Source organism: Heteronotia binoei, chromosome 8, assembly GCF_032191835.1.
Source record: "Heteronotia binoei isolate CCM8104 ecotype False Entrance Well chromosome 8, APGP_CSIRO_Hbin_v1, whole genome shotgun sequence".
NCBI lineage: Eukaryota > Metazoa > Chordata > Lepidosauria > Squamata > Gekkonidae > Heteronotia > Heteronotia binoei.
The window spans coordinates 74,401,056-74,416,987 of NC_083230.1; the positions used below are offsets into that span (position 1 = coordinate 74,401,056).

General features: G+C 40.9%; 1 protein-coding gene across 1 annotated transcript in view; it reads left to right on the top strand.

Annotated features, from left to right (window-relative positions):
• Window positions 1–15,932, top strand: part of SLC17A8 (solute carrier family 17 member 8) — a 42,900-nt gene that overhangs the window by 12,900 nt on the left and 14,068 nt on the right. Inside the window, exons 4-5 of the mRNA XM_060245241.1 lie at window positions 1,848–1,962; window positions 2,751–2,838. Of these exons, the coding sequence (XP_060101224.1) occupies window positions 1,848–1,962; window positions 2,751–2,838 (203 nt within the window). The remainder of the gene's footprint in view (window positions 1–1,847; window positions 1,963–2,750; window positions 2,839–15,932) is intronic.

A 15,932-nucleotide genomic window follows, 5' to 3' on the forward strand; every position in this document is an offset into this window, starting at 1 on the left:
AGCTCTGCTCACGACCTGAGTTTGATCCCCGGGGGAAGCTGGGTTTTCAGGTAGCCGGCTCAAGGTTGACTCAGCCTTCCATCCTTCTGAGGTCGGTAAAATGAGTACCCAGCTTGCTGGGGGGAAAGCATAGATGACTGTGGAAGCCAATGGCAAACCACCCTGTAAAAAGCCTGCTGTGAAAACGTGAAAGCAACGTCACCCAGAAACCACTGGTGCTTGCACAGGGGATGTTTCCTTTTCCTTTCCATAGGGCATATTTATTCAATTTGAACTCTAGGGGGAGCTGTAGTATATTACCTCTAATGGCTAGGGCCCACTGGAATGCGTGTCTTTTTTTTTTCCCTGCCTCTTGTTATCCTTCCTCTGTAGCTTTAACTAAGTTCTTACATCCTGAAAGTCTGTTGGTTGTTGGGATGCATCCAGTTAGTTAATGTTTTTTTTCCAAATTCCAAATCAATAAGCTTTATTGAAAGTAACTCTGTGGGGGGGATCAGATTGTTTTCACAACTTGACTGACGACTGACAGCTTGGGGAAACATTTATGGGCAACATATGTTAATTCTATTCAGTATTTGAGGATGGAAATCAATAAATAATTGTGTCAAAGATTATTATACTCCCTAAGCACTCCCCTATAATGAAGGATCCCTTCTTTCATAATTGCATGTGTGATCATTATCAATTATTTCATAACCTCCAGTAACACTTCATGCAGATGAACTTTAGTAACTGTGAAGACACTGTAGCTGGTCCAGGACTGCTGTGACGTTGCTACTTTTGCTACTTGTTTGCAGCTGCTTCATATACAAACTGTTTTCAAAACACAACCCAAAATTAAGATGGTTTTTTATTTTGAACTCTCATTTTTTATATGGTTGCAATTGCTAAAGAGTTAATGCACTATGAGAGCTTTTTCTAAATTTAGTGGCTTGCTGGTTCATAATGAAAAGATGAGGAACATGACACATGCTAATATTGTCTTTCAGGAACAAGGTACTGTTGGTCAGTTACATAATTTAAGGACTAATTTCGTGCAGACAGTTTCAGTTACAGATGATTATGTGAAACAAACATATTATGAGGACAAACTAAGTGAAATGAACTATTTTAGGCAATTTCATGTGCAACTCAGTTCCTACATGAAAAGTGCTTCAATATAGCAGTGAATGCAAATATGCACATGTGTTTTCTGCTGCATGTACATGTGGGATGCATGTACTAAGAAACCATGGTAAAATAAAATCCAGCTCTAGATAACAGTAAGACTGAAAGTGACACTTAGGATGTTCTTGTGCCTTGCAAGTCCCTCCTCCTGTCCTCTTTCCTTTTCACAATGGAGGACTACTCAGTCTCTAGTACAGCTTTGGTGGCTATGCTAGGGTAGGAACAATATTATCAAAAAGAAAGGCATGGCATATATCTTCTAAGGCAAGGGTACCTCGAAGGGGTAATGATTCACTGGGAGACCTCCGGCCAAATTCTGGTGGAACACCTAATGTCCACTGATTGCAGGAATTCTTGAAAAGAATGTTGGACTAGATGAGTATTGGTCTGATTCAGGAGACACTTCTTAGATTCTTAAGCTAGAGTTTATAGCAATGTAATTTAAAATAGAAGAGTTAAAGTTTAATATGTACTCTTGCTTTAATTTAAAATAAAACACATTAATAAACCTTAGGGGTTCAAGTAAAGTAGACCACTCAAGATTATATCTGCTGTAGGGAGCTGGCTTCTGGGCAGCTGCTTTATATTGCCCAGTAGATAGGCCATGCCTGCATCTGCTCAATATATGGTTATATTCTTATATAAAATGATAGACATTTTAATGTTATTTCCTTCTACAGAGTATTTGGAGCAGCTATTTTCTTAACGTCCACATTAAACATGTTCATTCCTGCAGCTGCCAGAGTCCATTATGGCTGTGTTATGTTTGTAAGAATTTTACAAGGTCTTGTAGAGGTAGGTATCCAATGTATTAATTTACAACAAAGCACCGATATACCTTAGGGGTCTATCACTTGCTATTATACTTGCTATTAACTCAACCTAGTTATTTTGAATGCAAACAGGAGACATAACTGCTTGTTTTATATCGAAATGAACTTTGCATAAAAATTGAACACAAGTAATTTTTATTCTTTTTGTCTAAGCTGTGTTCCTAACTGCTGAGAACCACTGTGAGTCTCCAGATGAAGATATTTTCTAGGATTGTCTCATACCACCCAGATCCATTCCAAACATCAACTCATGACTTTCCCAGCTTCTTGGGTCCCCAGAGTGATCAAGGGGCCCAGAATTTTGTCCCTATACTTTTCTCCTTTCCCCAGATGCCCTGCTGTGTCCTGTCTCTTCCTCAAAACTACCAACAGCCATAACCTTTATATGATTTAGGGTTGGTCCACTTGATCATTTTTGAAGTGGAAGAGTTCTTGTATGGAGATTGTTACACATATTTTCCCAAATAAGTGTACTGGGCTGTTAAACTGAGTATTCAGATGCCTAATCAGTTATATTGTATGTAAATACCGCACCACTGAACCATAAACTCCCCCCCTCCATTTAATATATGCTTGATCCTATGTATGCTTATTTGAATGTAAGATGCTCTGTGTTCATTTAATCAATGTGCATAAATTACAATCTTAATAATAAAAAATTGGTAAGTTAAAGAAAACAATGTTTCAAAATGAGGAAATTAAATAGAAACTGAAGTATGTTTTTTTAATATATATATATATATTTGCTAGGGTGTGACCTACCCAGCTTGCCATGGGATGTGGAGTAAATGGGCTCCTCCATTGGAGAGAAGCAGGCTAGCAACCACATCTTTCTGTGGTAAGTATACTACTTTAAAATTGGCTAGCAAATACTTTTTGTAGATCTTTTTTTTAACAACAACACAATGTTGAAAAGAGAAAGTTGTTCTGGTTTGTTCTGTGTTGAAGATAGCTGAGACAGAACCAGTCCAGGGTTTGAACTGCATGAAGTAATTCTTGGAGAAAGTTTCAGGGATAAAAAGAGCTGTTTTTAAAATGGAGCCCGAGATAAAATTGTCAACTGTCAAGTCTTGTTCAACATGAATGGTTTATATATCTGTTTGTTCTTTCTTACAATTATGATTTCAGTCATGGAAAAACGCAAGTGTATCCTGGGTTCGTTTTTTCTCTTATAAAATTACTGTAAATATTCCTCTTCCCTATTTTACTAGTGAATCAGATTTCTGGTGGTCTTTTCATCGCTCCCCCACTACTCATATTAATTAGATATTCATACTAAAACACTTTTTCCATTCTTCTGAGTGTTGGCTACCCTTTTTCTCCATTAAGCTCCAGTTTTGCTTGCATACAGACCAAGCATGAAGAAAAAGGAGCTAACATCTGTTTCTTATTGTGAACTTATTGTGTTTGATTTTGTTAATGCTTGAAAGAAAGATTGGGAAACGTCTTCTAGGTCACACAACACACATATAGTGTGGGTAACTGCAAGTTAAAAGAATTTACTGATGAATTATTCCAAGAGTCACTTGGAGTGAGCTTTCCTTAACTTGCCTGGGAGTGGTTCATACTCAGCTTAAGTGTTCGTTAAGAAAATACTGAACTAATGTCAGAAGCGGAAAAGAACACCTCAGTCTTTTTGTCCCTCAGAATAATTAATTAGTGACACTGGTAAATGCTAGACTAGTGTTTCATGGCTTCTCTGTATGCAGCTCTCAACAGGATATAAATTAACATTTGTTTCCTTTCAATATTTTACTATTAGAATCATTGTATGTACTAAGTAGATTACACACTATTCCTCAGAACTGGGCTTTCCTATTTTATAACGTTTTGCAGCACTGTAGGGTAATTGTCTTCCAAAAGGGCTTCTGCCTCTTTAAAAGCACTGAGGGTTGTAATTCCCAGTTTGCTAGTTCTCCATCGCAGTATTGCAGTGATAAAGACAATTGCAGCTAATGAGTATAGTTCTGAAAGAGGTAGAGGGAACATGAACACAACCTGTAGACCAGTGGGAAGTTGGGTTTGCTGTAGTAACTGTCTGATTGGTTTGCACACTTATGCTGATATTGAAGAAAGCTCAGGAATGTTGGGGTTATATAAATATTTCCTATCCAGAACAGGATAATTTCCTTATTGATAGACTAAAGGCCACTTAAGCAGGAATAGCTGGAACCAATATATCACCAAAGTAATAGGATTGCCAGTTCCAAATATTAAATGGGCACTTTTCAGCATTGCTTAGAAAGGATGATTTTACTGTGGTTTCTTCCACTGAAGTTCGCAGAGATGGTAAGTTGGGATGGGCATGAACCAGGAAAATGTGGTTTGGTTTGTGGGTCATGGCATGCCCAGTTTGCAAACCACAAACTGGCACAAACTTTTGATGCTAGATGAACTGATTCAGTTCATGAGGTTTGTGAGGCAATAAAATACCCCCTTCCGCCACATGCTAGAGACATCAAACTTACAGAGGATTGATAGGTGCAAGTTCAGGAGTTTTTTTATCACTTCTCAGAGACACCAACAGTTGCTAACACTCTCTGGAGAGGAGGACAGCAGTGATTCAGATAGCGGAGGAGAAGCATCCTCTACATCCCAGCTCCCTGTTGCTGCTTCCACCTTGAGTATACCCATCTATGGCCTCTTCCAGTCCAGCGCCGGAAAGCAGTTGTGCCACCCACCTTCTCCAATCCTGGGGCCACAGTTTGGAAACATTTCCAAACAGGCAGCATTTGATTCCATTTCAAGGCAACGATTGTGACAAAAACTAGCGGCTTCTAATATTGATAAAAGGCTGCTATTTCTTATTCGTGGACTCCATGAAGAATCATTTCTTAGAGTGAGATGTAATATGCAGGGATTACTTACAGAACCAATAAAAACTCAGAAGGGTGTAAGACAGGGTTGCCTTTTGGCCCCCATCCTATTTAACTACTATATCAGTGATATGGTGGAACATATGACTGATACTAAATTTCACCCCCCAAAGCTGGCTCTTCGCCATCTTTCAGTACTGCTATATGCAGACGATGTGGTACTGTTATCTAGAACACCTATTGGTTTGCGGAGAGCATTAGACAGCTTTGTTAAGTACTGCGAAAATGAACGGTTGGTAATAAACTTTGAAAAAACAAAAGTGATGGCATTTGGCAAAAAAGCCAAGAAGAGGTATTGGACTATGAAAGGGAAGAAAATAGAACAAGTAACAAAATTTACTTATTTGGGAATGGTAATTCAGAATACAGGCGCCTATACTGAACATTGTAATATGAGGGTGGAGAAAGCTGAGAAAACAATGTACGCTATCCTGAGATTTTTTCGCTCTAAGGGGGCCTTCTATGTTCCGGCAGCACTGAAACTGTTCCAATATAAAGTGTTAACACAATTGCTCTATGGTATTAACCTGGGCATTTCGGCTAAAAAACTGAAGGCTCTCGAGAAAGTGCAATCTAAATTTCTTCGTAATGTTTTGCAGCTTCAGCCAGGTGTGTCAAATGCCCTTTTGCGTTTAGAAACTGGGCAAATGAGAATTGAGGCCAGAATTATGTTATCTTCGGCATGTCAATGGCTAAGGATCCATAAAAACAAAAAAGGCCTCTTCCCTTTAATAACTCAAGACCCCTATAGGCCAAGGTGGCTGCAATTGGTCAGAAGCAACTTAGAAAGTATAGGATTCTCACTTGAAAACCTCTTGGCGCAGAGCTATGCCAAAGCAAAAAGTATTATCAAACAAAGAATCTGCGATATAGAGAGACAAAGGGATCTAGAACAGGCCCCCTCTTTTTTAGCAGCTACTGAGACCAAATATGTTATGAGGACGGCCAAGTACTTTTTTTTATTTGGAGGTACCAGCCCACAGAAGAGCCTTTACGTTGGCTCGATGCGCAGCCATGCCCTCAAAGGTGCTAGAAGGGAAATATAGAAAAGTCCCGTATGAAGACCGACGCTGTCCTTGTGCTATGGGAGAGGTGGAGTCGATGACTCATATGTTTTTTTCGATGCCCTTTCCACCAGGTACAGAGGGATAGGTTTGTTTCCCCGTTTGTAGTTAAACCAATGGCAGACGCGGACGAGGCATGTTTGGAGAAACTTTTGGTGGATGCAAGTCCAACTATCTCTAGACAGATAGCCAAATTTTGCCATTATCTTGTGAAGTTCCATACTAAGAAACAAGAAACTGCATGTCTTGTATGATCTCTTGGAATTTTAGTTTATAAATGTTTTTATATACTCTGATTTAAAGGATTTATATAAATTGGAACTGACTTGAATTTTAAAATTGGTTCAATTATATTTTAGTTATCTTGGATTGTATAGGTGGGGAAATGTTTATGTATTTTATTGTATTTTATGTTTTTTTAGGAGGGTATTTTATACTATCTTAGGTATTTTAGGAGGGTTTTATATGATGTGTTATAGTTTTTATATTGGTCTATGACTGTAATAAAGTTCATTCATTCATTCACCAGCCCCAGTGACCCGTGTTTGGCAGAGTGCCAGATGTACCCCATTCTGCATAGGCACCTGCAAAGTGTTAGGGAAACTGCTCTCAAAATGAGATTGGGGAATTAGACTGAGAGACAGCTAGCCCAATCGGAATCTTTGTTATCTGTGTATACCAGGCTCAACCATTCAGATAGTCAATGCTCAATAAACTGGAGTAAAATCAATTGTAATTTATTTGGAAAAATAGTTCTTTCACACAAGGTACAAAAACAACACACATTCACACAGGTCTAAAGAAATATAGAGAGATCGATAGGGGAACATAAAGGATGGACATACAGGGTGATACTACCTCTCGCAGACTCCAAGGAAGGCTCCGATGGCGACGAATGAGGGAATGGGGGAATGGGCCCGAAACTGATCAGGAATCGGGGATGGATCTATACAGCGGGTAAGGGGGGTTGCTGAATAGAGAGCACACCCGTGGGTAGCTAGTCCACGGGTTATATACGGTCACCTCAGTCCTGAGGGAATGGGAGGTGACTGGGAGTGGTAATGGGAGGTTCCGTTGATGACCAAGAAGGCTGGACATCGGCTGGACCAATGGTGAGTCCATGGCGACACCTGATTGGGTGTATGCTTCAACCAATGAACATCACCTTCATCCTGGGTATCCTGGAAACTTCCAAGTGGCGCCAGGACCTGGGGCGGCTCCAGTGATATTAGCATGGAAATAGTTGGGTGATTGGGATGAAAGGGGATTGACTGGGAAGGTGACAATAGGGAATCAGATATGTACCTAGGTATTCCGGTGTAGACAAAAGGGCTTGGAGGTGTCAGGAGAGATCCTTCCTCTTTCTCATCACCCCCTGGGTGAGGACTGTTGCTCAGGATATTGCTTAGCAATCAGGATCAAAGGTTGAACCATTAATCCATTTATAGACTAGATAGGTTGCTTGCGGGCTAAGAATGACTCAAGGTGTGTACGTGAGGTCCCCACTCAGAAGGAATGAAGCCCGGCCAGGCAGGAAGATGGCTACATGTGGTGTTAACGAAACACAGTGGCTTCCATGCTTAGTGCTCAACACCGTTCGCCTGGACAGTTCTGTGGCGGCGTAGCCTCCTCCTCGCCATGGCAGACTCCACGCGATAGCGGGGAAACGTCTGTGTGCGTCTGCAGACACTCTGTGCCTGTCTCAAGCACTGGTATAATTGGTGGTAGGTACACAAGAGTCCTATGTAGTTCCTGGGTAGTTCTACTCGCATCCACTGGCCAGGCGGGTGCAAGCTCACTTCTCCAGGCGCCCTGGCAACCATGTGTGTGACAGAGGGGTCATTTTCTCACAAAAGGGTACACCCTAGTATGTTGCTGCTGGAGGAAAGAGTGGTGGTCAGTGAGAGGAAGAAGAGGCCCACTCCCTCTCAGCAGGGAAAAGTGTGCTTGTGGAGGGGGGAAAGAAAAGCAGGATGCCCCTCCAAAGAAGGATTCCCATATTTGGGCTGCCGTAAGTGGGACAACAAGTGAACCTCTCTCCAAGAGGTCAAAAGGGCTGTGTGGGAGTGCCCAGGAAGCAATCACTTGCCTCATCATCAGCGAGATGATTGCTGAGGATGGCCAACCCTTCTTCCTAGTGGAAGACTATGGCCCTTTTCACACTTACCAGTGGAAACCGGAAGGGAGTCGGTATTGTGCCGCTTACAGTAATCCGAGACAGGGATGGGAGTTTTCAGACACATGTTTTTTTTTTCCGCTAGGGTTCCGTGATTGAAGCGAGCCATTTCACACTGTTCCGCTCTTATCTCGCTTCCACCAGTGCCAGCCGTTTTTGCCTGCCGGCTCGCGATCTCCAGCTTATTATTTTTTTTTTGGAACATCGGGCTAAGATTGCTATAGCGCTATAGCGACATATCACAACAGCAACACCATAGAGATGGCTAGGCTCTATTGAGATAAGTTACCAGGTTTCAGCGGTGGCGATATCTGGCATCTTAATGGAGCCCAGGCATCCCTATGGTGATGCTGTTGTGATACGTCGCTATAGCGCTATAGCGATCTTAGCCCGACGTTCCAAAAAAAAAAAAGCCGGAGATCGCGCGCGCCGGCGGGCGAAAAAGGGCGCGAAAACTGCTCCCGGGTTAGATACTGGACATTTCACACAGCACCCCATAGCGATTTCAACCCGGAAGGAGGGGTTGAAAAGTGGAAGAAGCTGCTCTTTGTTTGTAACGACTCAGGCATGCCTCACTACCGGGACAGCCGCGGGACTGTGTGAAAAGGTGAGAGTATTCCGGTAGCAGCCAGTTACTGAATCGGGTCTGTCTGAAATGCCAGCAGAAACCCGTTACTGTTCAGTAACTGACCAGCTTCCATACCGGAATACATAGACTGTGTGAAAAAGCCCATAGCCTTTTGCTGGCTGCAGTGGCAAAGGTAAAGGCTCAGGTCTCCACTGCGCAAGGCAGAACCATATATACTTTATAGCATATCTCTAGAGCAGCCAGCAGGACTGTTGGGGTACAGCCCAGGCTCCAGGAAGGGACAATCCTGCCACCGGGCTACAAAGTGGTTCTGCTCCATGTGCAGGGAATGTATGGAAATCATACAGCTCAAAACATCATCACTGCATGGTCATGGATGCTGGCACCAACATGCTGGCAGAGGAGAAGCATGTGTGCCTCAAGGACAATGTCTGCCTGGCGCACACATTTCACCTGGGGCTGCTCTGTGGCTGGAGAGCACTGTCAAGGCCACCTGGGATGCTGCTCCCCTCCAGATGTGGTCCTTGCTTGAGACCTGCTGGTGCCTGACCACCCACTTATGGCACAGCATCAAACCTGCCCGTCTGCTGTGGGAGAGGCAGGGGGAAGGGGATGAGGAACTCCACATATGCCATGATTGCATGTTGAGTGGAGCTGAAAAGCACAGTTCAGGATGCCATCTCCATGACCATCCTTTATGGGGAAGAGGAGCTCAGCATCAGCTCCAACAACTGGCCGACCCTCTCCCAAATGGTGCATGTCCTCAAATCCTTCCAGGATATCACTGACATGCTGTGTGCCCATATAGCCAGCCTGGATGTCCTGGATGTCAGGGTCTCAGCAAAGAGGTTGCAGGAAGGCATCACCACCAGGTTGTATCCTCTCTGCAATAAAGAGGAGTACAAACTGGCTTGTATAGACTGTGACCCCCAGATAAAAGGCAGCATTGCATTCCTGAATGCAGAGCCCTTGGAATGAAATAATGAGCTCTGTAAAGACTGCGGAGGCTACAGCCCAACAGATGTGACCAGAGGGCACAGCAGGTGAATGAGGGTTGGGGGAGGAGGAAAAGGAGCTGCAGCCTAGCCTCAAAAAAACCAACCAGGAGAAGCCCCACTACTTGTTACAATATGACAAAATATTGTCTATGGCCAAAGGCTGTTACAATCTGACATATATAACATAATGTACATTACAAACATTGGCATTAAAACAATCTAACCAAAATGTACAAATCAACTAAAAGCATTGCCCTCTTTAGATGCAGCTCTTGCCCATATCTTCTTGGCTGCTAAAGCAAAGAGTGACACTCTATAGGAGACAAATGGATCGGCATCTGAGGGAAGAAAAAGCTTTTTTGAATCTGAAGTAAAATTTAAGCCTTTTAAAAATGGTGTGAGAAACAGTGTGAGAGAGGACAGGATGAAATGTTTTGCGATAGGTCCTCTGGAACTGGAGCTCTGCAAAAGCCATGACATTAAATCCAGCTATCAAAGGCGTTGGCATGGTTTGAAACCAAACTGAAGGCCATTCTGAAGTTATGGGTGGAGATATTAACCAGGTAGGAAGCTCTAACATGGTCCCTTTTAATCAGTTTGTACCACTGAGCTAATTTGGACTGGGAAATTGACTGTCAGTCTGTTGCAGCAGCATCTCTAAACACCCACTAATATTGAAACCAGTTATGGGGACACTATGGGTGTCATCCAAGAGGGAATGGCAATAGAGAGTGTTATTATAGCAGGCTATTCAGGGAGCATCATTTTGCAACATCATTTCATAACGTTGCCTGTGAAGTAAATTGGTGGTATCATTGCTCTGCTTTCTCCAAAATCTTACCAAGACTACATGCATTCAGGCTCTAATTGAAGGTAAACTGAGTTCTGCTCGCATCAAGGCTGCAGTGGAACATCAAGGCAGTGCTAGAATTCTTCTTAAAAAAAGATTTTGAATAGTTTCCAATTTTGTGATCAGTCTTTCCAACCCCAAACCTACATCGTATAAGACCTGAGGGATAGCCTTGCTTTGATATAGTTTCAAAACTGGATCTATTAGACAACTGCCTTTTGTGTAATAAAATTTCAGAATAGCACCCTTGTGCTTATGCTGTACACTGTGTTTTGACATTGGTAAGTAACATAACTGAGAGTAACCACTGCCCATTAAGGCTTTTGCTCAGCTTTAGGGATAACATTTTTCTCAACTCTGCCCCTGATCCTCTAGAAGGGTATCTGTCTGGCACAAGAAGACTTAAGGTGTTAGTCTGGCACAAGAAGACTTAAGGTGTTAGTCTGGCACAAGGAGACTTAAGTGTTCTACACAGCTTCATGCCAATCTAGCCAAGTCCTTGGTGAAGGATGATCTGAGGTCCACCTTAAATCTAAACTGTATAAATCATGGCCTCTTTTTTCTTTCTTTTTTTTAATAAACAATTTTATTGGTAACATATGGTAGCAAATCTATATCTATATCTTACAACTTAAAAAGGGAAAGATTTATCTACCCCATATCTTACTTTTCCCCCACCCCTCCCCCTGTTACTTGACCTCCGCCAGTGTTATTTACTTAAAGAAAAACAAATATTAAAGGTACCCTTAACTATTAAAAAACCAAAAGTTATATTCTTGTTTTAAAAACTTAATCATTATCAAAGATTGTCCAATGTCCTTTTATTTTCCACTCTTTTTCTACGTATCTTCTGAACTTCTTCCACTCCATCTTAAAAACTTCTAAATCATAGTCTCTTAATATTCTTGTTAATTTGTCCAGTTCACTCCATGACATAACTTTTATAATCCAATCCCATTTCTCTGGTATTTTTTCTTGCCTCCACAACTGCGCATACAATGTCCTAGCAGCTGAGAGCAAGTACCAGATTAAAGTTCTATCTTCTTTTGGAAATTTTTCCATTTGTAATCCCAACAGAAAAGTCTCTGCAACTTTGTTAAACTCATATCCCAAGATATTAGACATCTCTTGCTGGATCATCTGCCAAAACATTTTAGCTCTTTCACAAGTCCACCACATATGGTAGAAAGAATCTTCATGCTTTTTACATTTCCAACACCTGTCTGGCATCTTGTTATTAATCTTTGCTAATTTTTTAGGAGTCATATACCATCTATACATCATCGTAAAACAATTTTCTTTAATACTTTGACATGTTGCGAGTTTCATAGAGTTCTTCCACAAATATTCCCAAGATTCCATCTTTATTTCTTTATTTACATTAATTGCACATTTTATCATTTGAGATTTCACTACTTCATCTTCTGTAGGCCATTGTAAAAGTAATTTGTATACTTTTGAAATTAGTTTTTCATTGTCTCCAAGCAGAACTTTTTCCATTTCTGTTTGTTCTTTCCTTATTCCTTCAGTTTTGATATCATTCTCCACCAAGCTTTTTATTTGTTGCATTTGAAACCAATCATATTTATGACTCAATTCTTCAGCAGTTTTCAGTTCTATTTTCCCACTTTGTATTTTTAATAATTGATTATATGACAGCCACTTTTCTTTGCCTGTCTTAGCCGTTATCTTTATCACTTCAGCTGGCACTATCCATAAAGGTCTTCTCTCATCTCCATATTTCTTATATTTTATCCATGTATTTAATAGGTTGCTTCTTATATAATGGTGAGAGAAAAGACCATCCATCCTCTTTTTTCCATAATATAAATATGCGTGCCAGCCAAATTTATTTCTGTGACCTTCCAACACTAAAAGTTTTTTGTTTAACAATGTTTATCCATTCTTTCATCCATACTAAACAAACTGCTTCATGATACAATTTTAAATCTGGTAGTTGAAATCCGCCTCTCTCTTTTGCATCTGACAGAATTTTCATTTTAATCCTTGGCTTCTTCCCAGCCCACACAAATTCTGAAATTTTTCTACGCCATTTATCAAATTGTTTGGCATCCTTCACAATAGGAATAGTTTGAAACAAATACATTATCCTTGGTAGAATATTCATTCTTATTGCAGCTATTCTGCCCAGCAATGACAAATTAAGCTTGTTCCATTTTAGCATATCTTCATCCATTTTATGCCATAACTTCTCATAATTATTTTTAAACAGATCAATGTTTTTCATTGTTATCTCCACCCCTAGGTACTTTACCTTGGAGGTAACTTCACAGCCCGTTAGTCTTTGTAATTCTTGTTGTCTGTTCATCTGCATATTCTTACACAGAATTTTAGATTTTTCTCTATTTATAGAAAGTCCTGCCAACTCCCCATATTCTTGTATTTTAATTAACAACAAAGGTGTAACTTGTATGGGGTTTTCATTTATAAACATTATATCATCAGCAAATGCTCTATATTTGTAAGTACATCCTTTTATTTGTAAGCCTTCTATATCTTTTTCTTCTTGAATCCGCATCAATAAAATTTCAAGAGTCATTATAAACAACAATGGTGAGAGCAGACAACCTTGTCTAGTACCTTTACTAATTTTCATTTCTTCTGTGAGATCTGCATTAACACACAGCTTTGCCCTTTGTTCAGAGTATATTGCTTTTATCATTCTTATAAAACTTTCTCCCAGCTCCATCTTATCCATTACCGCAAACATAAAGTCCCAGCTTAAATTGTCAAATGCTTTCTCTGCATCTGCAAAGAATAATGCTACTTCTTTTTCTGGATGTCTTTCATAATATTCTACAATATTTACAACAGTCCTAATATTGTCTCTTATTTGTCTTTTGGGAAGAAACCCTGCTTGATCTTCCTTTATAAAGTTTATCAAATGTTGTTTAAGCCGTTCTGCCAAGATTCTTGTAAATATTTTATAGTCATTATTTAATAACGAAATTGGTCTGTAATTTTTTATATTCGTGGCATCTCTATCTTCTTTAGGTATCAAGGAAATAACAGCTTCTTTCCATGTATTTGGTACATTCCCTTTTATTCTTATTATATTCATCAACTTCTGCAATTTTGGTATTAATTTGTCCTTAAAAGTTTTAAAATATTTAGCTGTATATCCATCTGGCCCGGGAGCTTTCCCATTTTTCATTGCATTGATTGCTACTTCAATTTCTATCTTTTCAATTGGATCATTCAAAACTTTTCGCATATTTTCAGTTAGGGGCTCTATTTTTAACTTTTGTAAATATTCATCCATCTTCTCTTTCTTTACTTTACCTTACCTTACCTTACCTTACTTTACTTTACTTTACTTTACTTTAACACCTTTAAACAGTTTGGCATAGTACTAAAAAAAATTCTTTTTATTCCTTCTTGAGTAACCACTTCTCTTCCATCTATCACAATTCTATTAATAATTTTATTTTCTCTCTTTTTCTTCAGTTGCCAAGTCATATACTTTCCCGCTTTATTTGCCCCTTCAAATGATTTCTGCTGAAGTCTTTTCAAATTCCATTCCACTTCTTTATTTAACAAATGTCTCAATTGAGTTTGTAATATTGAAATTTCCCTTAGAATTTTCTTTTTCCCTGGTCTTTTTCTCAGCTCCCCTTTTTTCTTTATTTCATTTTGAATGTCCAACAACTGTTTTTCTTTTTTTCTTTTGTCTTTATTATTCAAAGTAATCAACACCCCTCTCATTACTGCTTTATAAGCATCCCAGACCATCTGAAAATCAATATTTTCTTTATCATTCACTTGGAAAAAGGCTTTAGTTTCCTTTTCTAGAAATGTCACTGTTTCTTTATTCTGTAGCAAATCTTCATTCAATCTCCATCTTCTCAATTTCTTGGACAATTTTGTAATCCACATTATTGGGTTATGGTCGGCCCCAATTTTAGGTAAAATCTCTATCTTCCTTGTTATAAGACTTAAGTCTTTAGTTCCCCACAGCATGTCAATTCTGGAAAAAGTTTTATGTCTTGCTGAAAAAAAAGTGTAATCCCATACTTCTGGATTAAATTTCCTCCATATATCTTCTAAATTTTCTTGTTTAGCCAATTCAAAGAAAGACTTTGGCAATTTCCCTTCTTTCCCATCATTTTTTTCCCTCCAGATCTATCCAATGAGTTCTTAACTGTTCCATTAAAGTCTCCCATTAACAACACTTGATCATAAGTCAGCTCATCCAACTGTTGTGTAATGTCTTTAAAAAAGGCATCCTTTGCACCATTTGGCGCATACAGTCCCAATGACAACGTTTTTTTCCCCATTTAATATTATCTCCGCTGCTACAAATCTTCCATCCTTATCTTTAAATACTAATTTTGGCTCCAATTCTTGTTTAATATATAAAACCACTCCCCATTTCTTCTGTTCAGCTAGTGAAAAAAATTCTACTCCCCATTGTTTGTTCCATAAAACAACCCATAAAACGACCCCCATCAGTCCGGTTTCCGTCCGGGTCATGGGACAGAGACGGTGCTAGTCGCTCTGATGGATGACCTCCAGCGGCACCTGGATCGAGGCGGCTTGGCGGTGCTGGTGCTGTTGGACCTATCGGCGGCGTTCGATATGGTCGACCACCAGCTGCTGACTTGCCGTCTCGCCGACGTGGGGATTCAGGGGTTGGCCTTACAGTGGCTCTCCTCGTTCCTTGATGGTCAGGGACAAAGGGTGGCAGTTGCAGGTGAGCTGTCCCAGAGGCGCGTGCTGGATTGTGGGGTGCCTCAGGGGGCAGTTCTTTCCCCAATGTTATTTAATATCTACATGCGCCCCCTTGCCCAGATTGCCCGGAGGCATGGGCTGGGTTGTCACCAGTACGCTGATGACACCCAGCTCTATCTACTCATGGACGGCCGGCCTGACTCTGTCCCAGAAAACCTGGACCGGGCATTACAAGCCGTGGCCAGATGGCTCAGGCTGAGTAGGCTGAAACTCAATCCAGCGAAGACAGAGGTCCTTTGCTTGGGTCGCCGTGGTCTGGGGGGGGGGGAATTCCCCTGCCAGCCCTTGATGATGTGCCACTGACAATGGCGCACAGGGTCAAGAGCTTGGGGGTACTACTTGAGCCTGCCTTATCTATGGAGGCCCAGGTAGCAGCCACTGCTAAGTCTGCATTTTTTCATCTTAGGCGGGCGAGGCAGTTGGCTCCCTTCCTGGAGCGGGACGATCTAGCAACAGTGATCCATGCAACGGTCACCTCAAGGTTGGATTACTGTAATGCCCTCTACATGGGGCTGCCCCTGTGCCAAACCCGGAAGTTGCAGCTAGTGCAGAATGCCGCCACCCGGCTGCTATTAGGGCTCCCTAGACGGATGCACATTCAGCCGGGCCTTCGGGGACTGCACTGGC